Here is a 25,000-nt window from a genome sequence, read left to right on the forward strand (position 1 = left end):
GCCCCCACCGTGATGTCCTGTCAACTACACACATAATGACATGTTAATATGAGGAGCCCCCACCGCGATGTCCTGTCAACTACACACATAATGACATGTTAATATGAGGAGCCCCCACCGTGCCAACTACACACATAATGACATGTTAATATGAGGAGCCCCCACCGTGATGTCCTGCCAACTACACACATAATGACATGTTAATAAGAGGAGCCCCCACCGTGATGTCCTGCCAACTACACACATAATGACATGTTAATATGAGGAGCCCCCACCGTGATGTCCTGCCAACTACACACATAATGACATGTTAATAAGAGGAGCCCCCACCGTGATGTCCTGCCAACTACACACATAATGACATGTTAATATGAGGAGCCCCCACCGTGATGTCCTGTCAACTACACACATAATGACATGTTAATATGAGGAGCCCCCACCGTGATGTCCTGTCAACTACACACATAATGACATGTTAATATGAGGAGCCCCCACCGTGATGTCCTGCCAACTACACACATAATGACATGTTAATATGAGGAGCCCCCACCGCGATGTCCTGTCAACTACACACATAATGACATGTTAATATGAGGAGCCCCCACCGTGATGTCCTGCCAACTACACACATAATGACATGTTAATATGAGGAGCCCCCACCGCGATGTCCTGTCAACTACACACATAATGACATGTTAATATGAGGAGCCCCCACCGTGATGTCCTGTCAACTACACACATAATGACATGTTAATATGAGGAGCCCCCACCGCGATGTCCTGTCAACTACACACATAATGACATGTTAATATGAGGAGCCCCCACCGTGATGTCCTGCCAACTACACACATAATGACATGTTAATAAGAGGAGCCCCCACCGTGATGTCCTGTCAACTACACACATAATGACATGTTAATATGAGGAGCCCCCACCACGATGTCCTGCCAACTACACACATAATGACATGTTAATATGAGGAGCCCCCACCGTGATGTCCTGTCAACTACACACATAATGACATGTTAATATGAGGAGCCCCCACCGTGCCAACTACACACATAATGACATGTTAATATGAGGAGCCCCCACCGTGATGTCCTGCCAACTACACACATAATGACATGTTAATATGAGGAGCCCCCACCGTGATGTCCTGCCAACTACACACATAATGACATGTTAATATGAGGAGCCCCCACCACGATGTCCTGCCAACTACACACATAATGACATGTTAATATGAGGAGCCCCCACCGTGATGTCCTGCCAACTACACACATAATGACATGTTAATATGAGGAGCCCCCACCGTGATGTCCTGCCAACTACACACATAATGACATGTTAATATGAGGAGCCCCCACCGCGATGTCCTGTCAACTACACACATAATGACATGTTAATATGAGGAGCCCCCACCGTGATGTCCTGCCAACTACACACATAATGACATGTTAATATGAGGAGCCCCCACCACGATGTCCTGCCAACTACACACATAATGACATGTTAATATGAGGAGCCCCCACCGTGATGTCCTGTCAACTACACACATAATGACATGTTAATATGAGGAGCCCCCACCGTGATGTCCTGTCAACTACACACATAATGACATGTTAATATGAGGAGCCCCCACCGTGATGTCCTGCCAACTACACACATAATGACATGTTAACACATTGATTGCCTAGATCGAATTCATTCGTTTTTCAAATCCATCGCTTGCGTGCCGCAATTCTGAAGAACGCATTAATGCGTTCTTTGGAATTTTCATTGTTTAATCTGTGATCGCGCTGTTCTGTTTATTTTTCATAGGTTTCGTTTTCCACTTACTTCACACTCACCGGGATCCGGTTTCATGACGCGGATTCCGTTTCCGGTTCAAATTTTTTTCCCCCGGTAATTTTAGGCCAGAATAGGGAAAAAAAAAATTTTTTCACACGGTATAAAAAATGAACGGAGAGCTCCACTTCTATTTTCTATAGTCTGGGTGACGAACAGTCATCGTAGTCGTGTATCACATCGTACTTTAGCCCGATCAGCGATTGTCGAAAACGTCACATCCGGTTATGACGTATGCACTGTTTGAGCCTGTTTGGGGGGGTCGAGCGAGTCAGCGAGTGATCAAGGTGTCTATTTGCTGCTCTCTGCTAGCCGATCTGTCGTATGTGTTTAAAACCGCAGCCAGATAATTTATTTGAATGAAAAATTACAAAATAAAATAATAAAAAAACACGCAAATCGCTGGTGAGCTGTGAGCTTGTAGATCGGACGTACGTCATATCCTACCTGTCTCCATTGAGGTCCAGTACAGCCAGGTCGTAGGTCATAGGTCATAGGTCATATCCTACCTGTCTCCATTGAGGTCCAGTACAGCCAGGGCATAGGTCATATGTCATAGGTCATAGGTCATGTCCTACCTGTCTCCATTGAGGTCCAGTACAGCCAGGTCATAGGTCATAGGTCATGTCCTACCTGTCTCCATTGAGGTCCAGTACAGCCAGGTCATAGGTCATAGGTCATAGGTCATGTCCTACCTGTCTCCATTGAGGTCCAGTACAGCCAGGTCATAGGTCATAGGTCATAGGTCATAGGTCATACCTGTCTCCATTGAGGTCCAGTACAGCCAGGTCGTAGCCGAAGGAGGAGGCTAGCCCCTCCCCTTCCAGGATGAACTCAGCCAATAGGTCTTTGCTGTTTCCTTTCTTCAGCAGAACCACCGCTCCGCTGTGATTGGCTCTGGGGGCTCCGGCCACGATGGTCAGCTGACCTTTCACAGTCAAACTCTTCCCTGAGTCCAGAGAGAAGCCTGGGGGAGAGAGAGGTCAAAGGTCACTGACAGAGGAGAAAGTGGGCGTGAACGGGTTCTGTGCCGGTAAGAATGGGGGGAAGTAGTGCTGTCCAAAGCCCATAATAATATAACCCGCCATGAACACATGACCAACAAGAAAACAACACAAGTACTAACGTTAGATCAACAGAAGTGTTAGTTTTTTTTATAAATCGTTCCGATGTGTTTGTGTCAACGTAATCCGTGCTGTTTATGGTGTTTATTGACTGTTTATGGTGTTTATTGACTGTTTATGGTGTTTATTGACTGTTTATGGTGTTTATTTTCTCCATGGAGATGTTTTGTGTTCACATGTCAATGGGACTCGGTTCATTTGCAGGCAGATCCGCTCTAGAACGGAAAGGGAAACCAGACATCACACCTCTCTCTCCCGGAAGTTCCGGGAGTCTCCCGGGAATTAGCGTCCGCGCCCGGACACCCGCGAGCGACCATAAATCTCCCGCAAATGTCGACCAGACGATCAAATGGTGGATTTGCGGGAGAACGGTTCTTATTTACTTCTCATTGCTCAGATCCGGTCTAGAGCCCGCCTACTGTCTCAGTTTGCACATGAGGCTCACACAGACCGGATCTGAAACCTTCAATGCCTTTTTTTTTGTACCTCTTCTTTGTTCTCGTTCGTCGCTGAACTGTCAATCGGACAAAATGAATAAATGTCATTCGCAGTGGGAGGAGTGGGCGTCTAAAAGTGACAGTGTCTGTAACAGTGTCTTCTCTCAGCTCACTGTATGTAACAGTGACTTCTCTCATCTCACTGTATGTAACAGTGACTTCTCTCAGCTCACTGTATGTAACAGTGACTTCTCTCAGCTCACTGTATGTAACAGTGACTTCTCTCAGCTCACTGTATGTAACAGTGACTTCTCTCAGCTCACTGAGGCCTTAATGACTGCAAAAGGCACGTCGAGGTATGTAAATGTGTTCTCATGTTAAGCTGGCAGCATTGTTGATGAAGCTCAGCTAAAACACTTATGTCCTCTTTGTAGCTTTGATTGAATACTTTATCAACAGTTTGCAAAATAAAAAGCACAGTGCAGCTGCTGCTGCTGTTGCCAATGTATTATCTACATCGATTTTGATGAGAGAGATCAAAGCTAAAAACGTGTGGCGAATGCATTCAAATAGCCTAGTGAAATTAAAAGATCTGCAAGCTCACAAGGGGTGTGAGTTTGCCTTGTAGATCTGCTCATGGCTTTAATAGCTACACCCATGTGTCTGTATGTGTATAGACAGATAAAGATCTGTTTAAGGGCTTTTAGATTTGCTAGTTTCTGATTCTGTGTATATTGATCAAATAAGAGATGGAGTGCTACTTAACACATTAGGTGACAGAATTTTATAATAACAGAATACGTTCGGTGCCGGGAATCTCACCGTTAACCTCCATTGTGCTGTTTAAAGCTGTAGACAGGGCCGGACTGGGACCAAAATTCGGACGCCAAATGGCCAGTCCACCCCTGGCTGTAGACTCCATGATGAGCAATCCATGAAAAAAAAAGCATGCCTCCATTTTACCCGATGGTGCTGGCTAACGGCTGGAACGATAACATCTCTCACGCGAGTAACAATGGCGCAGCGATCGCGGATGCAAAATGAGTTGTTTTCCCCATAGAAAAAAGTTTCGGAGTTATAGGCGTTTTAGAGAAGGAAATAGACCGAAAGCGGATGGGGAGCCATGTTTTGACACGGTGATGCATCTGGCCTATCCTTCTCAGAATCGCCTAGGGTGATCCCAGAGCTGCTCTAGCCCCTCCCGCATGGAAATAAACGAAAAAAACAAAAAGGTGTATTTGCAAAACCGTACCGGTACGGTTTTGGCACTCAATGTGTTAAGGGAGAGATGGATAAAGATCTATTTATGTGCTTGTACAGTACATTTATATTGGTCAAATAGAGATGGTAAAATCAGGCAAAAATAAGAATTATATAACATTAAAAAAATATATAATTAAAGAAAAAAACGAAATAAAACCAAAAAGAAAGTACCAAAACCCGGGAAAAAAACAAAAATGTACACACATGCACAAACGGTCTTTGTGCGTGTGCGTGCGTGCGCGCGTGTTTGTGTGTGTGTGTGTGTGTGTGTGTGTGTGTGTGTGTGGGTGTGGGTGTGGGTGTGTGTGGGTGTGGGTGTGGGTGTGTGTGTGTGTGTGTGTGTGTGTGTGTGTGTGTGTGTGTGTGTGTGTGTGTGTGTGTGTGTGTGTGTGTGTGTGTACCCAGGTAGCTGTTTGCTGGAACAGGAACCAGGTCAGCGTCCCGGATGTTTTCGTCTCCCGCCTCGAATGGACCGTCGCTGTAAATCCCCATGTCTAACAGAGTCTCGTTCTTCTGCTCCGCACGCACCACACCTAGATACACAATATATAATACACACTTTACACCACACCTACAGGTACACAACATACACACTGCTATAGAGGTACACAACATATAATACACACTGCTATAGAGGTACACAACATATAATACACACTGCTATAGAGGTACACAACATATAATACACACTGCTATAGAGGTACACAACATATAATACACACTGCTATAGAGGTACACAACACATAATACACACTGCTATAGAGGTACACAACACATAATACACACTGCTATAGAGGTACACAACACATAATACACACTGCTATAGAGGTACACAACACATAATACACACTGCTATAGAGGTACACAACACATAATACACACTGCTATAGAGGTACACAACATATAATACACACTACTATAGAGGTACACAACATATAATACACACTACTATAGAGGTACACAACACATAATACACACTACTATAGAGGTACACAACATATAATACACACTGCTATAGAGGTACACAACATATAATACACACTACTATAGAGGTACACAACATATAATACACACTGCTATAGAGGTACACAACATATAATACACACTGCTATAGAGGTACACAACATATAATACACACTGCTATAGAGGTACACAACACATAATACACACTACTATAGAGGTACACAACATATAATACACACTGCTATAGAGGTACACAACATATAATACACACTGCTATAGAGGTACACAACATACACACTGCTATAGAGGTACACAACATATAATACACACTGCTATAGAGGTACACAACATATAATACACACTGCTATAGAGGTACACAACATATAATACACACTGCTATAGAGGTACACAACATATAATACACACTGCTATAGAGGCACACAACATATAATACACACTGCTATAGAGGTACACAACATATAATACACACTACTATAGAGGTACACAACATATAATACACACTGCTATAGAGGTACACAACATACACACTGCTATAGAGGTACACAACATATAATACACACTGCTATAGAGGTACACAACATATAATACACACTGCTATAGAGGTACACAACATATAATACACACTGCTATAGAGGCACACAACATATAATACACACTGCTATAGAGGTACACAACATATAATACACACTACTATAGAGGTACACAACATATAATACACACTGCTATAGAGGTACACAACATATAATACACACTGCTATAGAGGTACACAACATATAATACACACTGGTGAGATGGCTTTCACCGAGGACGGTCGCACCTTTTCACCGCTCCTGCTTTCCACACCGCGCTCTATTCTTCAACGGCGAAAACAACACCTACGCCTCAAAAGGATCATCACTACCAGCAACAACCTGGTGCTGTTCTACGCTGCTATATTGCAAGGATTAATATTTATCGAATCCCACAATGTGCAGCTTCAACGGAGAGCGTGTGCAAACGGAGATTTACCGCAAGACGCGGCGACGTTACTTTTTAAAGTTTTCGGCGCGAGTAAATCGGTACAAACACGGAGAAGGACACCAAACCAGCTGGACGGCTTTACAGTAAGAAAGATTATTTGGTTGAGTCTAATGTTGTCGGGAAATGTACATTCTAATCCCGGCCCACCGACCGTGAAGAGCACCACGGAGACTCCCTATGATCACCACTACAATGTAAGCAACATCACAGCTGATTTCAAACGCGACGGAAGCGCCCGACAAGGTCCGGACCACAACATGCAGACAATTAACTTTGTTTGGCAACGGCCCACCTCACCTGATAAGAAAGAACCCCAGCAAAGAGCTGGAGAAACAAGGATGGATTATTTGTCCCGGTTAACGTCTGTGCTGGCTCCAAATCCTGCATTCTCAAGCAGACCACCGCCTGAAGGAATGTGGGTGACGAGACAAGGGCTTCCCCAACAGCAGCGTCATCAAGAGGATTTCCTCCTGCGACACACGGGCCCAAGACAACCACAGGGTTTCTCTCAGAGGGAAACACAGGAAAACAGTGTTTTTCCCCCTGTTTCTGCCATCTCCTGGCACCACCGCTTGACGTCGACGCGGGACAACAGCTTCACCCCACCCCCACCCCCCCTCCTCCTCCACCACCACCACCACCACCACCAGTCGATACCAGGACAACCGCATAGTATCCCACCAAGAGGAATGCTGGGAAACGGAGTTCCTTTCCCTGTTTTCCAAGCGGTCACTGGTCATCTACATGGTTTTCCATTGTGGGATCGGCGTGGAAACTTCTGCCTCACCCCTCCCCCACCCCCCCTCCCCCACTGCCCTGCTGCAATCACAAAGCCCCCACCCCCCTCCCCCGATCATAGCCCCCCTCCCCCCCTCCCCCCACCCCATCCCCCACAGCAGGACAGAGGAAGGTCTGGCAGTCCCCCCTGCAGAGACCACGAAACCAGCTGATCAGGTTTTAACCCAAACCCCCCTACCCCCCCGCCCATCAGCGACCCCCCCCACCGACCTCCCAGAGACTGTAAGGGACAATGGTTACTACTCAACTGAAGACATGGATGGCCTTTTTTCTACCAGAGGTACTCACATTGTTCACTTGAATGTTAACAGTCTTAAAAACCCTGAAAAAATGTCTGAACTGAGATCCATGTTTGGAAGTGGCAAGGTAGATATTATTTCATTCTCAGAAACTAAGTTGGATAATTCCATCAAAGACTTTGAGATTGAAATAAAGGGCTACAATGTCATCAGAAAAGACAGAAATCTCTCTGGGGGTGGGGTTTGCATCTATGTGAGATCAGACATTATTTACGATGTGATCCCAGATATGGATAACAACCCCACTGAATCGGTCTGGGTCAAAATTTTATACCCACATGCAAAACCACTGATAATTGGCGCCATCTACAGACCCCCAGATCAAAATGCTTTTTATGACTTGATTGAGAATCATGTGGCGGGTTTAGGAAACTCTGAGACGGTACTAATTGGTGACTTTAATACCTGTGTTCTGAAGAAAGACTCAGCTACCTTTAAGTCCCTCAGAAAGTTCTGTGACCTGCACAGCTTTACCCAGCTGATAAAGCATTTTACAAGGGTAGGCATTGCTTCTCAATCAATCATAGACCTAGTGTTGACAACGGACCAATCCAGAATTTCCAAGAGTGGAGTGATTGAGTGTAGCTTAAGTGATCACAATATCATTTTCTGCACACGGAAGATTCACGGACCTGGAGCTTATTGTCACAGGACAATCAGCTGCAGGTCTATGAAACACTACTCAAGTGATCTTCTAACAACAGCTCTTGGAAAAATGGACTGGTCCCATGTCCTAAATTGCACCTCTGTGGAGGAGTCCTGGTCCTGTTTCAAAAAAGCTTTTTTGTGTGTACTTGATAACATCGCACCCACAAAGGTGGTGAGGGTCAAAGCTAGCACAGAACCTTGGATGAAGGGTGACATTTTGAATGCCATCAAACTCAGGAACAAAAGCTACTCCGAGCTCAGGAAAAACAAAAGTGAGCAGCTACTTGAAAAGTGCAGAAATCTACGAAATGTAGTTACTAAATTGATCAGAAATGCCAAAAAGAATTTCTTAAATGAGAACATAGAGGCAAACAAAAGCCACCCACAAAAACTGTGGGAGGCACTAAAACAATTAGGCTGCAACGGAAAAATTCAGACTAAATCTACAAACATTTGCATTATTTCAAGTGGCTCGCTCACTACCGACAAGCAATTGGTAGCGGACTGTTTTAACAGTTTCTTCACCACAGTTGCAACCCAGTTGGTAAGCAAACTCCCTCAGCATTCAGGTCTGTATGGCCCCGACCACATTCAAGCTCACTATGAGAAACTAGGGGCTAAAAAAGATTCCTTCTTTTTCAAACCTGTATTGACTGATGATGTGCAAAACAAACTCCTCGCCCTACAGCCAAACAAGGCCACCGGCCTTGACAACATCCCCACCAGATTCCTCAGAGACGCAGCGGTCTCCATTGCTCCCATAGTAGCCCACATTACAAACTTATCCATCAGTCAGTGTCACGTCCCACAAGAATTCAAGTTGGCAAGAGTAATCCCTCTATTTAAAAAAGGAAGCAAACTAGATCCTGGCAACTATAGGCCTGTTTCCATCCTTTGTTCCATCTCAAAGGTTATAGAGCGATCAATCCAAGAACAAATCAACAGCTACCTCAGCGAGCGTAAACTGTTGTTTGAATTCCAATCAGGCTTCAGAACATCCCACTCCACTGACACATGCCTACTATATTTGACCGACTACATCAAACGTGAGGTAGACTCGGGCAAATACTGTGGCATGGTCATGCTGGACCTCCAAAAGGCGTTTGACACTGTAAACCACGCAATTCTACTTGATAAGCTGAGGGCGATTGGTTTTGATTGCACATCACTAAATTGGATGAGATCTTACTTGGAGGGTAGAGAACAAGTGGTTGACATCAACGGAACCATGTCCTCATCCCTCCCGGTGAGCTGCGGGGTTCCTCAAGGCAGCATTCTAGGGCCGTTACTGTTCCTTCTATACATTAACGACATGAATGCTGCCTGTAACTGCAAACTGTTCCTGTTCGCTGATGACTCGGCACTCCTGATCTCGGGTGAGGACAAGTTGCAAGTTGAGGAAGCTCTCTGGCTTACCGATAACAAACTGTCTCTACACCTTGGGAAAACTGAATCCATCCTATTTGGGACCAAACATTCCCTCAGTAAAATGAAGGTAAATGACTTCAAGGTCAAAGTCGATGACAAAATCATCACTAGCAAAGAAGAGATTACCTATTTGGGATGTATTCTGGACAAATACCTGTCAGGTGAAAGCATGGCAACAAAGGTGGTCAAAGGAGTAAACCAGAGAACCAGATTTATGGGCAGAGTTTCCTCTTTTGTCAACCCTCAGGCCCTCAGGACCCTCTCAGGGGCCCTGATTCAGCCCCTTTTTGACTATGCTAGCTCCTCTTGGTACTCCAACACCTCAGTGTCACTGCAGACTAAGCTTCAAACCTCCCAAAACAAACTGATCCGACTACTTCTCGGACTGGGGCCCATGACCCACCTCTCTCCCATTCACTTTGCCAGCCTAGGCTGGCTCAGGGTGGAAGACAGGGTTAAACAACTAAAAATGGGTCTGGTCTTCAAAATTGTAAATGCAGATTTGCCCGATATGCCCCCTATACCCGCATATCTGTATAAATACCTCGAAAAAGTTAGTGACACCCACAGCCACGAAACTAGAGGGAGCGTAAACAACAATCTGGTACCACCCACCCATAAAACAAACATGGGCAAATTCTCCTTCTATAGCACAGCCACCAAGGAATGGAATAGTCTAACCCCATCCCTCAAAAAATGCAGTTCGCTGGGCTCATTCAAAACAGCCCTAAAAACCCATCTTTCTGGAGGCCGAAAGAGGAGCTAGTACCAGTTTCCCTGTAGACAGACGACCCCCCCCCCCCTCCTCTTTTTGTACATATTTTGTATTTCCTCATGTTTTTTTTGTATATAATTTTTTATTTTTCCATGCTCCCCCCCCCCCCTTTCTTTTTGTACATATATTTTTAAATGCTTTTTTTGTACATAGTGGTACTTTTTCTGTATTATCTGTATTTTCATGTTGATTTTTGAACTGTTTGGTTGCTACTATATATGTCTATGAAATTAACTCAAGGACCCCAACGGAAACAAGTCCGCAAGGACTTTTTTGGCCGGACCTTTTAGACAAAAGCATTATAAATGTAACTGTGTTGTTTTACATTCTTTTGCCTAATAAAAATTTCAATCAATTTCAATCAAAAACTGCTATAGAGGTACACAACACATAATACACACTACTATAGAGGTACACAACATATAATACACACTGCTATAGAGGTACACAACATATAATACACACTGCTATAGAGGTACACAACATACACACTGCTATAGAGGCACACAACATATAATACACACTGCTATAGAGGTACACAACATATAATACACACTACTATAGAGGTACACAACATATAATACACACTGCTATAGAGGTACACAACATATAATACACACTGCATTACACCACACCTACAGGTACACAACATACACACTGCTATAGAGGCACACAACATATAATACACACTACTATAGAGGTACACAACATATAATACACACTACTATAGAGGTACACAACATATAATACACACTGCTATAGAGGTACACAACATATAATACACACTACTATAGAGGTACACAACATATAATACACACTGCTATAGAGGTACACAACATATAATACACACTGCTATAGAGGTACACAACATATAATACACACTGCTATAGAGGTACACAACATATAATACACACTACTATAGAGGTACACAACATATAATACACACTGCTATAGAGGTACACAACATATAATACACACTACTATAGAGGTACACAACATATAATACACACTGCTATAGAGGTACACAACATATAATACACACTGCTATAGAGGTACACAACATATAATACACACTGCTATAGAGGTACACAACATATAATACACACTACTATAGAGGTACACAACATATAATACACACTGCTATAGAGGTACACAACATATAATACACACTACTATAGAGGTACACAACATATAATACACACTGCTATAGAGGTACACAACATATAATACACACTGCTATAGAGGTACACAACATATAATACACACTACTATAGAGGTACACAACATATAATACACACTGCTATAGAGGTACACAACATATAATACACACTACTATAGAGGTACACAACATATAATACACACTGCTATAGAGGTACCAGTGGCGGCCTTTCCTATGTTTCACCAACCTCAGGGCCCCCAGATCATTAAGGCCGCCCCTGAGAGGTACACAACATATAATACACACTGCTATAGAGGTACACAACATATAATACACACTGCTATAGAGGTACACAACATATAATACACACTGCTATAGAGGTACACAACATATAATACACACTGCTATAGAGGTACACAACATATAATACACACTGCTATAGAGGTACACAACATATAATACACACTGCTATAGAGGTACACAACATATAATACACACTGCTATAGAGGTACACAACATATAATACACACTGCTATAGAGGTACACAACATATAATACACACTGCTATAGAGGTACACAACATATAATACACACTGCTATAGAGGTACACAACATATAATACACACTGCTATAGAGGTACACAACATATAATACACACTGCTATAGAGGTACACAACATATAGCTCACTCATTCTTGACAATCGGGACAAAATCTTTAATTTCTTTATTTTTTTTAATACATTCTTCAATTTTGGCGGGAAAATATATTTTGAAAGATTAAAGTGTTGACTATTAAACCCTGTAATGGGCCAACCTCCCACAGTTTTCTTTTTTTTTATGTCAACTCCATAAGATGGCATATCTGATGGAGTTGACTTCTGACGGAGTCTGACGGAGTTGATAAAATGCAGTTTTTTTCATTCGACAGCACAGTCGTAGTGAGTTGATTTTTCTTCCAAAGTTGCTCAGGTTTTATTAGTGCTAATAGAATTACACTTTTTTAAATGTATTTTTTAGTTTGGATGTAGAAGGACTGACGGAGTTGACAAGTTATGGTTGGGACAAACCACACAAGAGTACAATGTTTGATATGTAGTGGTGTAAAAGTAATAGAACTTAAAATCGGAACTCCTCAAAATTGTACTTAAGTACAGTACTTTCTTTTAGTTACTTTCCACCACCGATAAATAATACATACAAGTGCCAGCCACTGTGGTTTTACCTTTCCAGTTGTAAGCACCGGGGGCGCCAAAGAGCACGTAGTGGTAGTCCTTGGTGAAGGCTGCGGACAGGCCCTGCTGACAGGAGCCGAACCTCTCGTGACCTTGACCTCTGTTGTTGCAGAAGTGCCAGTTCCCTCCCTCGTCCTCCGTGTCCGGGTCGATGCTCAGACTCTGACTCAACATGTAGCAGCGGCCCACGATGTGACGCACCTCCAGCCCCGCCCGGCCCACATTACGGCGCGTCTGGTACCGGTGGGCACACGTCTGAGAGGGGGGGGGGGAAGAGAGAGAGAGTGAGAGAGAGAGAGAGAGAGAGAGAGAGAGAGAGAGAGAGAGAGAGAGAGGGGGGAAAGACATTTAAACTACAGAGGGTCGTTTTAAACGTTTAAACTACAGAGGGTCGTTTTAAACGGTTAAACTACAGAGGGTCGTTTTAAACGTTTAAACTACAGAGGGTCGTTTTAAACAGGTAAACTACAGAGGGTCGTTTTAAACATGTAAACTACAGAGGGTCGTTTTAAACGGTTAAACTACAGAGGGTCGTTTTAAACGGTTAAACTACAGAGGGTCGTTTTAAACGTGTAAACTACAGAGGGCCGTTTTAAACGTTTAAACTACAGAGGGTCGTTTTAAACAGGTAAACTACAGAGGGTCGTTTTAAACATGTAAACTACAGAGGGTCGTTTTAAACATGTAAACTACAGAGGGTCGTTTTAAACGTTTAAACTACAGAGGGTCGTTTTAAACGTGTAAACTACAGAGGGTCGTTTTAAACGTGTAAACTACAGAAGGTCGTTTTAAACGTTTAAACTACAGAGGGTCGTTTTAAACGTGTAAACTACAGAGGGTTGTTACAGAGGGTCGTTTTAAACATGTAAACTACAGAGGGTCGTTTTAAACATGTAAACTACAGAGGGTCGTTTTAAACGTGTAAACTACAGAGGGTCGTTTTAAACGTGTAAACTACAGAGGGTCGTTTTAAACGTGTAAACTACAGAGGGTCGTTTTACACGTGTAAACTACAGAGGGTCGTTTTAAACGTTTAAACTACAGAGGGTCGTTTTAAACGTTTAAACTACAGAGGGTCGTTTTAAACGTGTAAACTACAGAGGGTCGTTTTAAACGTGTAAACTACAGAGGGTCGTTTTAAACGTGTAAACTACAGAGGGTCGTTTTAAACGTGTAAACTACAGAGGGTCGTTTTAAACGTTTAAACTACAGAGGGTCGTTTTAAACGTGTAAACTACAGAGGGTCGTTTTAAACGTGTAAACTACAGAGGGTCGTTTTAAACGTGTAAACTACAGAGGGTCGTTTTACACGTGTAAACTACAGAGGGTCGTTTTAAACGTGTAAACTACAGAGGGTCGTTTTAAACGTTTAAACTACAGAGGGTCGTTTTAAACGTGTAAACTACAGAGGGTCGTTTTAAACGTGTAAACTACAGAGGGTCGTTTTAAACGTGTAAACTACAGAGGGTCGTTTTAAACGTGTAAACTACAGAGGGTCGTTTTAAACGTGTAAACTACAGAGGGTCGTTTTAAACGTGTAAACTACAGAGGGTCGTTTTAAACGTGTAAACTACAGAGGGTCGTTTTAAACGTGTAAACTACAGAGGGTCGTTTTAAACGTGTAAACTACAGAGGGTCGTTTTAAACATTTAAACTACAGAGGGTCGTTTTAAACGTGTAAACTACAGAGGGTCGTTTTAAACATTTAAACTACAGAGGGTCGTTTTAAACATTTAAACTACAGAGGGTAGTTTTAAACATTTAAACTACAGAGGGTCGTTTTAAACACATAAAGACTCACCACTATCTTGCCTCCTGGTCCCTGGCTGCTGACAGTCACTCCCATCCACTGGTTCTCTTTACTCTCTGTAGCTAGATTCTCTACATTATGAAGACAGACAGACAGACAGACAGACAGACAGACAGACAGACAGACATATTTTCAGTCATCATAGCTTAGTTTTAATATATGGTTTTGATCACCACTGACAGTGGCAAATGTTTTTTCTGTGGATCAGAGAACAAAAAGAACATTAAAGGGATAGTTCACCTCAAAATAATGTTTTAGTGTCATTCCTGAGACAATAATTTAATGACCGGCGGCGGATCCGGTAGGAGACACAAAGTGAGTCATCAAATTATTGTCTCAAAAACAAAACAAAAATCCATGAATTCTCCATGGGGTGTGTAATTGATAGAAAAATAAGTAATTTTTGGCGTCAACTATCCCTTTAAAGCCGGAGCAGCTCCTCACCTTCGTCATCAAAGGTCACTCTGTCACAGCGGTCAGACGAGGAGGAGAAGTCACATCTGTAGAGTCCTCCTGTTACCAACGCTTTCTGACCACTCAGTGCCTTGGCCTTAGGAGAGCCTACCAGCAGCCTACAACACAGAGGAGAGAGAGGAGAGGGTTTAGGAGAGCCTACCAGCAGCCTACAACACAGAGGAGAGAGGAGAGGGTTTAGGAGAGCCTACCAGCAGCCTACAACACAGAGGAGAGAGGAGAGGGTTTAGGAGAGCCTACCAGCAGCCTACAACACAGAGGAGAGAGAGGAGAGGGTTTAGGAGAGCCTACCAGCAGCCTACAACACAGAGGAGAGGGTTTAGGAGAGCCTACCAGCAGCCTACAACACAGAGGAGAGAGAGGAGAGGGTTTAGGAGAGCCTACCAGTAGCCTACAACACAGAGGAGAGGGTTTAGGAGAGCCTACCAGCAGCCTACAACACAGAGGAGAGAGAGGAGAGGGTTTAGGAGAGCCTACCAGCAGCCTACAACACAGAGGAGAGAGAGGAGAGGGTTTAGGAGAGCCTACCAGTAGCCTACAACACAGAGGAGAGGGTTTAGGAGAGCCTACCAGCAGCCTACAACACAGAGGAGAGAGGAGAGGGTTTAGGAGAGCCTACCAGTAGCCTACAACACAGAGGAGAGGGTTTAGGAGAGCCTACCAGTAGCCTACAACACAGAGGAGAGGGTTTAGGAGAGCCTACCAGCAGCCTACAACACAGAGGAGAGGGTTTAGGAGAGCCTACCAGCAGCCTACAACACAGAGGAGAGAGGAGAGGGTTTAGGAGAGCCTACCAGTAGCCTACAACACAGAGGAGAGGGTTTAGGAGAGCCTACCAGCAGCCTACAACACAGAGGAGAGAGGAGAGGGTTTAGGAGAGCCTACCAGCAGCCTACAACACAGAGGAGAGAGAGGAGAGGGTTTAGGAGAGCCTACCAGCAGCCTACAACACAGAGGAGAGAGAGGAGAGGGTTTAGGAGAGCCTACCAGTAGCCTACAACACAGAGGAGAGGGTTTAGGAGAGCCTACCAGCAGCCTACAACACAGAGGAGAGAGGAGAGGGTTTAGGAGAGCCTACCAGTAGCCTACAACACAGAGGAGAGGGTTTAGGAGAGCCTACCAGCAGCCTACAACACAGAGGAGAGAGGAGAGGGTTTAGGAGAGCCTACCAGCAGCCTACAACACAGAGGAGAGAGAGGAGAGGGTTTAGGAGAGCCTACCAGCAGCCTACAACACAGAGGAGAGAGAGGAGAGGGTTTAGGAGAGCCTACCAGCAGCCTACAACACAGAGGAGAGAGGAGAGGGTTTAGGAGAGCCTACCAGTAGCCTACAACACAGAGGAGAGGGTTTAGGAGAGCCTACCAGCAGCCTACAACACAGAGGAGAGAGGAGAGGGTTTAGGAGAGCCTACCAGTAGCCTACAACACAGAGGAGAGAGAGGAGAGGGTTTAGGAGAGCCTACCAGCAGCCTACAACACAGAGGAGAGAGAGGAGAGGGTTTAGGAGAGCCTACCAGCAGCCTACAACACAGAGGAGAGGGTTTAGGAGAGCCTACCAGCAGCCTACAACACAGAGGAGAGAGAGGAGAGGGTTTAGGAGAGCCTACCAGCAGCCTACAACACAGAGGAGAGAGGAGAGGGTTTAGGAGAGCCTACCAGTAGCCTACAACACAGAGGAGAGGGTTTAGGAGAGCCTACCAGCAGCCTACAACACAGAGGAGAGAGAGGAGAGGGTTTAGGAGAGCCTACCAGTAGCCTACAACACAGAGGAGAGAGGAGAGGGTTTAGGAGAGCCTACCAGTAGCCTACAACACAGAGGAGAGAGAGGAGAGGGTTTAGGAGAGCCTACCAGCAGCCTACAACACAGAGGAGAGAGTAGAGGGTTTAGGAGAGCCTACCAGCAGCCTACAACACAGAGGAGAGAGAGGAGAGGGTTTAGGAGAGCCTACCAGCAGCCTACAACACAGAGGAGAGAGAGGAGAGGGTTTAGGAGAGCCTACCAGCAGCCTACAACACAGAGGAGAGAGGAGAGGGTTTAGGAGAGCCTACCAGTAGCCTACAACACAGAGGAGAGGGTTTAGGAGAGCCTACCAGCAGCCTACAACACAGAGGAGAGAGGAGAGGGTTTAGGAGAGCCTACCAGTAGCCTACAACACAGAGGAGAGAGAGGAGAGGGTTTAGGAGAGCCTACCAGCAGCCTACAACACAGAGGAGAGAGAGGAGAGGGTTTAGGAGAGCCTACCAGTAGCCTACAACACAGAGGAGAGAGAGGAGAGGGTTTAGGAGAGCCTACCAGTAGCCTACAACACAGAGGAGAGAGAGGAGAGGGTTTAGGAGAGCCTACCAGTAGCCTACAACACATAGGAGAGAGGAGAGGGTTTAGGAGAGCCTACCAGTAGCCTACAACACAGAGGAGAGGGTTTAGGAGAGCCTACCAGCAGCCTACAACACAGAGGAGAGAGGAGAGGGTTTAGGAGAGCCTACCAGTAGCCTACAACACAGAGGAGAGAGGAGAGGGTTTAGGAGAGCCTACCAGTAGCCTACAACACAGAGGAGAGAGAGGAGAGGGTTTAGGAGAGCCTACCAGCAGCCTACAACACAGAGGAGAGAGAGGAGAGGGTTTAGGAGAGCCTACCAGCAGCCTACAACACAGAGGAGAGGGTTTAGGAGAGCCTACCAGCAGCCTACAACACAGAGGAGAGAGAGGAGAGGGTTTAGGAGAGCCTACCAGCAGCCTACAACACAGAGGAGAGAGAGGAGAGGGTTTAGGAGAGCCTACCAGTAGCCTACAACACAGAGGAGAGGGTTTAGGAGAGCCTACCAGCAGCCTACAACACAGAGGAGAGAGAGGAGAGGGTTTAGGAGAGCCTACCAGTAGCCTACAACACAGAGGAGAGAGAGGAGAGGGTTTAGGAGAGCCTACCAGCAGCCTACAACACAGAGGAGAGAGAGGAGAGGGTTTAGGAGAGCCTACCAGTAGCCTACAACACAGAGGAGAGGGTTTAGGAGAGCCTACCAGCAGCCTACAACACAGAGGAGAGAGGAGAGGGTTTAGGAGAGCCTACCAGTAGCCTACAACACAGAGGAGAGGGTTTAGGAGAGCCTACCAGCAGCCTAACTCCTCACTCCTAACTCCCCACTCCTCACTCCTAACTCCTCACTCCTCACTCCTAACTCGTCACTCCTCACTCCTCGCTCCTCACTCCTCACTCGTCACTCCTCACTCCTAACTCCTCACTCCTCACTCCTAACTCCCCACTCCTCACTCCTCACTCCTAACTCCTCACTCCTCACTCCTCACTCCTCACTCCTCACTCCTAACTCCCCACTCCTCACTCCTCACTCCTAACTCCTCACTCCTCACTCCTCACTCCTCACTCCTCACTCCTCACTCCCCACTCCTCACTCCTCACTCCTAACTCCTCACTCCTCACTCCTCACTCCTCACTCCTCACTCCTAACTCCTCACTCCTCACTCGTAACTCGTCACTCCTCACATAAAAGGTACATAAATTATAAGCAACACAGCATGCTAGCTACAGTAGGCCTACTGTTGCCCAGCGCTAACAGTATCCTCTCTGCAGGCAACCAGAACGACTCAGCCACCGTTCAAAGCAAACTTGTTTTAGTTTTGCTGCCGCAGCACTATCTATGCATCCGTAAACAAGTAAAATGTATCACACGTAAAGGTAAAATAAAAATGCATACTTCTTAGTGCTGGTTTACTTTACTTTATTTGTTTATTTAGACAGGACAGAGCATATTAATGAACGTCACATGAACCGGATTTAGCAAATTTTCATCCGCAGTCCTCACACAAAACATAAAATCAGAAAAACAGACAGCCAAACGGTGGAATACATTTACATAACATTACATAGCCTAAAAATAAACCTAAAACATGATCACAAATGGTTGCAGCTTTGGTTTTCAAGCAACCATCTTTTCACATTGAATTTAAAAGATGGAAATGTAGCACAATCCCTTATACTTAGAGGAAGGCCATTCCATGCTACACAACCCTGTACTGAGAGGACATTTTGACCAAAAGTTGTTTGCCGGTGCGCCACTTACAATCTCCTCGAGTGGTTGCTCTGGTACTGATTCCTCTTTCAGGCTTCCTTTTAATGAATTCACTTGGGGGGCACAGACCATGTAGGGTCTTGTATATGACCCCAACCAGTTTGAACATTTTGAAGTTGTCAAAGCTAAAGAAATTGAGCCTCCGGAGTATGTTACAATGATGATAAGAGTGAGGCTTCCTGTCAAACACTTTGAGCGCACTTTTGTAGGAGTTCTGTGCGCACGACGTGATGGTGATGTCATTAAAATAGCGTTCTGCCCGTAAAGAAAAGAGTCACCATCACACCCCTGGTTTTAAAGAGAACCATTAGACAAGAGGTTCCTGAACTAAGCTTTAGAACCAGTAGACAGTCTCTAAAGAACACTTTAACCCATGTGTGCAGGGACTATTTGGAGCTAAATATTTTCAAAATCAACTATCGCTTTAAAATGCAAATTATGCAACAATAATGTCATTGTGATAATAAATAAATAAAGATATGATGTTGTGTCAGTGATGTGAAGAATGCATTGAGTCATAACATAACAGACCACCGGTATGGTCCTTTATGAAACCCACACACATACCACACACTTAAACACGCACGCACGTGCAAACACACACACACACACACGCACGCACGCACGCACGCACGCACGCACACACACACACACACACACACACACACACACACACACACACACAAACAGCAGTGTGTTCTGCAGTTCTCATGTATATCTGAGGTCTGATCATTACCGGTCCGATGTCATGTGACATGATGAACGCACTCTTTGTTGACCACAGTCTGTCTGTCTGTCTGTCTGTCTGTCTGTCTGTCTGTCTGTCTGTCTGTCTGTCTGTCACCCTACTCAGCGCTGATTATGAGGAGACACAGCTGTGTCTCTCAGCTGTGTTGTGGCGTATCAAAAATAGCAGACATACAAGCTCACAAAGCGGCGCGTTGCGACGTGCTGTGAGCTTGTAGCTCTGATATTTTCAACGTGCGACACCATCGTACAACGAACAGGCTAATCTACAACTGCAGCGCACAGCAGCAGCAGAGCAGGCTGTCTGAATTAAACCACACAGTCAGATCATGATAAAAACTTTAAATGATTATGATTTTAATGGTTGTAGCCAACTACTTTATCCAAATAATAATATTAATAATAAGCTTAAATGATAAAATAGCCTAATAACAGCATTTCCCCAACCGGCCACAGTGGCCGGTGGTGTTTATAATTACCGGCCAATTAAACATTTTACCGGTCAATGGCCGGTAAATACCGGCTAACGGAATCCCTGCTGTAGGTATAAAAGTACAAGTTCTGAGTTGTGAACTCAGGTTAAGCAGCACCTCCTGAGCACGGCCCAAACAGCCGTGAGACCGAAGCGTGTGGAATCACGTCCACGACTTTGTCACTTTAGTCAACATTCAGAGGTTTGTCACCGTCATCAACGGTCTGCATGATGCTTCCACAAGAGCAATACACACACACTGTATGTATTGCTGCTCCTCCCCAACTCTGACAGTATACAAATGGAACCAAATGGACCCTAAAGGGTTCATTTGGTTCTATTTGTACACTGTCAGAGTTAAAGCCTTGTAAGGGTCAAATTAGAACCCCCTCTTGGAACCCTGAGAGTCCCTGGACCCCGATTCGAGAACCACTGGCCCAGCTGATTGGGTCGAACCAACCCATCGACTTCTAGGATTGGACAAACATCGCTTGGCATTTGTGCCGCTGTACCAATTATAAATGTTACTCCATGCTCCAATCCTTTACTGGGAAACGCACCACAGATCCACTGTGATCCACCTTAGAGCTCGTTTGTGACATGCTTCACTGGACAGTGCACCTGAAGGGAGCACCGAGAGAAGACCAGACCGCTGCTGTGGTAGCGGTGAGAAACGACGTCTACTCCTTTGGAGGCTCCTTTACGTTAGCCCTGGACCAGATCCAAGTGAACACCTTCAACACAGTCACTTTACTCTGGACCAAGTTGCCCCCGGTGACGAACAGAAAAGGAAAACGTCCCCGTCGGGTTCCCTCCTGGCGCGACGCTCACACCGCCGTGCTGATAGAAGACATCGTCTACGTCTGCGGGGGACTTTCCTATATAGGGAACATTTGCAAGAACAAACCGTACGCATTTGACGTCCGCACCCACAGATGGTTCAAGCCCAGGGTTCCTGGGAGCGTTCCAAAGGCGAGGAGCGGCCACTCGGCATGTGCCCTCGGGAAGGTTATGTATATCCACGGAGGATGCACCTTGACCGTTTTGACCAATGACATCTACAAGTTGGACACCACCACGATGGTCTGGTCTGTAATTAACACCAGAGGAACTCCGTCACCTGCTTCAGAATGGCACTCCGCCACCATCATCGGGACGAAGATGTTTGTATTTGGGGGAGAATGGTACGAGGGGGAATTAGTCTACAACAACTACGTCAGAGTGTTTGACACAGGGACCAACCGCTGGCTGAACCAACCTTCTACGAAGCTTCAAGCACAAGGACATGTGAGATATCACTCAGCTTTTGCCTGCAACGGAGAGCTGTACATATTTGGTAGTAAAAAACGGAAAAAGCCCAGACACCTCTGGAAGTTCAATCCAGAGACGTTCTCCTGGAAGCAGGTTAGCTTCAAGGGGAAAGGTCCAGGTAATAACTGGATGTGCTGTTGCACGGTGGGAGATCGTGTCGTTCTCTTTGGAGGGTATCAAGGATACGACACCACAGGCGATGACCTGTACGTCTTAGACTTAAGTCCTAGTCTGAAGACGTTATGTAAGCTAGCAGTCATTCGGTACGATCTGGATCAGTCTGGACTCCCTCACAACATCAGGTGGGAACTGACCGCCATGACAGGAAGGGAACACAGTGGGACAACTGGGACAACTGAGAAAAGTACTTTCAGCCACTGGAAGTACTGACTACTGTCAGCAACAGATTAAAACTAGACAAGGGCGTTCCTCAGAGCGCAGATCTCCACCAGGCGGGGTTGCCTATCCAGGGCCGTGTCAGTCGTGGGCTGCGGCCGTCAGACACGAGGAAGCTGCAGGGCACATAGTTTGTGCGACAGCGCCCCCTATGGAAAGCACTTCTGAAGGCTGAAGGTGCGCTGTATAGAGGCCCCTCCACATGTGAGTCCAATTTGAGGATGATTGGATGTTTTGTTCATGAAATATGGTGTTTCTTATTAGGTAATAGGCCGCGCCCCCAATCACGTTGTGAAGGTAATTACAGGCAAACGGTGTGGAGAATCAATACCCCGTTTGACGGTCATTGCCACTTGACACAGGACACCATTTATGTCTAGTTTGGTGACAAAATTACATTTCTGCAACAAACAGCATGTGTGGCGCCCCCTATTGATGGACGTGAAATTGCTCTTGGCTCAATTTTTTAGACGCCCATCAACGTGTGATTCGAATTGGGGGCGGATCGGATGCTGCATTTTTACATGTATTATTTTTCTGCTTAACAGAGCCCGCAAACTTTGGAAGCCACTCGGCCAATCGGAACGGAATATGCTAAATCTGACTGATAACATATTGATCGCAACAACATTTGATTGCACAACCTACTGTGAAAATGTGAAGCGGCCTGTTATAGCGCCACCATGAGGCCAATTTGAAAGCATTTGGGGTGGAGGTACTTGTATTGCTGATGGAACATATGATGCCATGACAATAAGTGAGTGACAAACCCTCTTCATTCATGAACTTTTAAACTAGATTACGTCAATGTTAAATTAATCAATAATGAGGGACAGCACGGCCTACTTGCGCAAAATGGTATCAGAAACTATTCTCTGGGCACCAGAGATAGAAACATTGTATCAAATGGGGGTCCGTGGCCTAATGTCACACTGGCGGGTCCTTGAAATAGAAAAAAAGAATTGAGAATCGCTGACTTAGCTGATTGGTCAAACCAACCCATCGACTTCACGGATTGGCAAGACCTCGATTGACATTTGTGCCGCTGTACCATTATAAGCGTTAGCGCACAATAATGCTCCATTCCTTTACAGAGCAACGCTCCACTGATCCACTGTGATCCACTGTGATCCACCTCAGAGCTGGTTTCTTGACATGCTGCACTGGACAGTGCACCTGAAGGGAGCACCCAAGGTGTACGATGACGCTGTGGTATCAGTGGGAAACGACGTCTACTCCTTTGGAGGCTCCTCTATGTTCTCCATGGACCAGATCCATGTGAACATCTTCAACACAGTCACTTTACTCTGGACCAAGTTGCCCCCGGTGACGAACAGAAAAGGAAAACGTCCCCGTCGGGTTCCCTCCTGGCGCTACGGCCACACCGCCGTGCTGATAGGAGACATCGTCTACGTCTGCGGGGGATTTACTTACATAGAGGATTTCTGCAAGAACAGGTCGTACGCATTTAACGTCGACACACACAGATGGTTCAAGCCCAAGGTTTCCGGGACCGTTCCAAAGGCGAGGAGCGGCCACTCGGCATGTGCCCTCGGGAAGGTCATGTACATCTACGGAGGAGACACCTGGACCGATTGGACCAATGACATCTACAAGTTAGACACCGCCACGATGGTCTGGACTCTAATCATCCCCAGAGGAACTCTGCCCCTTGCTTCAGCGTGGCACTCTGTCACTGTCATCGGGACAAAGATGTTTGTGTTCGGGGGAGAAGGGGACGAGGGGAACTTCAACAGAGTCAGAGTGTTTGACACGGAGGCCAACTCCTGGCTGAGAACGCCTTCCGCGCGGCTTCTTCCACAGGGACGCAGGAAATACCATTCAGCCTTCGCCTACAACGGAGAGCTGTACATATTTGGTGGCAAAAAACGAAAGAAGTCCAGATGTATCTGGAAGTTCAATCCAGAGACGTTCTCCTGGAGGAAGGTTAGCTTCAAGGGGAAAGGTCCAGGTAATAACTGGATGTGCTGTTGCACCCTGGGAGATCGAGTCGTTCTCTTTGGAGGATACCAAGGATACTCCACAGTCGATGACCTGTACGTCTTAGACTTAAGTCCTAGTCTGAAGACGTTATGTAAGCTAGCAGTCATTCAGGAGGGTCTGGATCAGTCTGAACTCCCTCACAACGTCAGGTGGGAACTGACCGCTATGACAGGAAAGAAACACAGTGGGGCCAAGAAAAAAGGAAAAGGGAAAAAAAGGAACAGGAAGTACCGTCAGCAACAGAAAAACACTAGACAAGGGCGTTCCTGCAGATCTCCACCAGGCGAGGTGGCCTATCCAGGGCCGTCTCAGTCGTGGGATGCAGCCGTCAGACACGAGGAAGCTGCTGGGGAAATAGGTTGTGCGACAGACGGGGAAACTGTTCCTGTGTGTGGCGCCTCCTATGGGAATAAGTGAAAAGCACTTTTGAAGGTGTATAGAGGCCCCTCCACATGTGAGTCCAAGTTGAGGATGATTGGATCTTTCGTTCATGAGATATGGTGTTATTTCTGATAAATAGCCCACGCCCCCAACAGCATTGTGAAGGTAATTACAGGAAAACGGCATAAAGTATCAATACCCTGTTTGACGGTCATTGTCAAACATTGGCGCAGGAGACCATGTATGCAAAGTGATGTTTTTGCAACAAACAGCACCTGTGGCGCCCCCTATGGATGAACATCAAATTG

At 45.6% G+C, this 25,000-nt stretch overlaps 1 protein-coding gene across 1 annotated transcript in view; it reads right to left on the reverse strand.

Moving 5' to 3' along the window:
- The window catches only part of LOC308093873 (integrin alpha-6-like), a 65,281-nt gene that overhangs the window by 26,663 nt on the left and 13,618 nt on the right, over positions 1-25,000 (reverse strand). Inside the window, exons 2-6 of the mRNA XM_080440252.1 lie at positions 15,270-15,397; positions 14,817-14,896; positions 13,006-13,270; positions 5,074-5,205; positions 2,608-2,815 (exon numbers count right to left, since the gene is read on the reverse strand). Of these exons, the coding sequence (XP_080296378.1) occupies positions 2,608-2,815; positions 5,074-5,205; positions 13,006-13,270; positions 14,817-14,896; positions 15,270-15,397 (813 nt within the window). The remainder of the gene's footprint in view (positions 1-2,607; positions 2,816-5,073; positions 5,206-13,005; positions 13,271-14,816; positions 14,897-15,269; positions 15,398-25,000) is intronic.

Source organism: Gymnoscopelus braueri (assembly GCF_963280865.1).
Source record: "Gymnoscopelus braueri genome assembly, chromosome: 10".
NCBI classification, from domain to species: Eukaryota; Metazoa; Chordata; class Actinopteri; order Myctophiformes; family Myctophidae; genus Gymnoscopelus; species Gymnoscopelus braueri.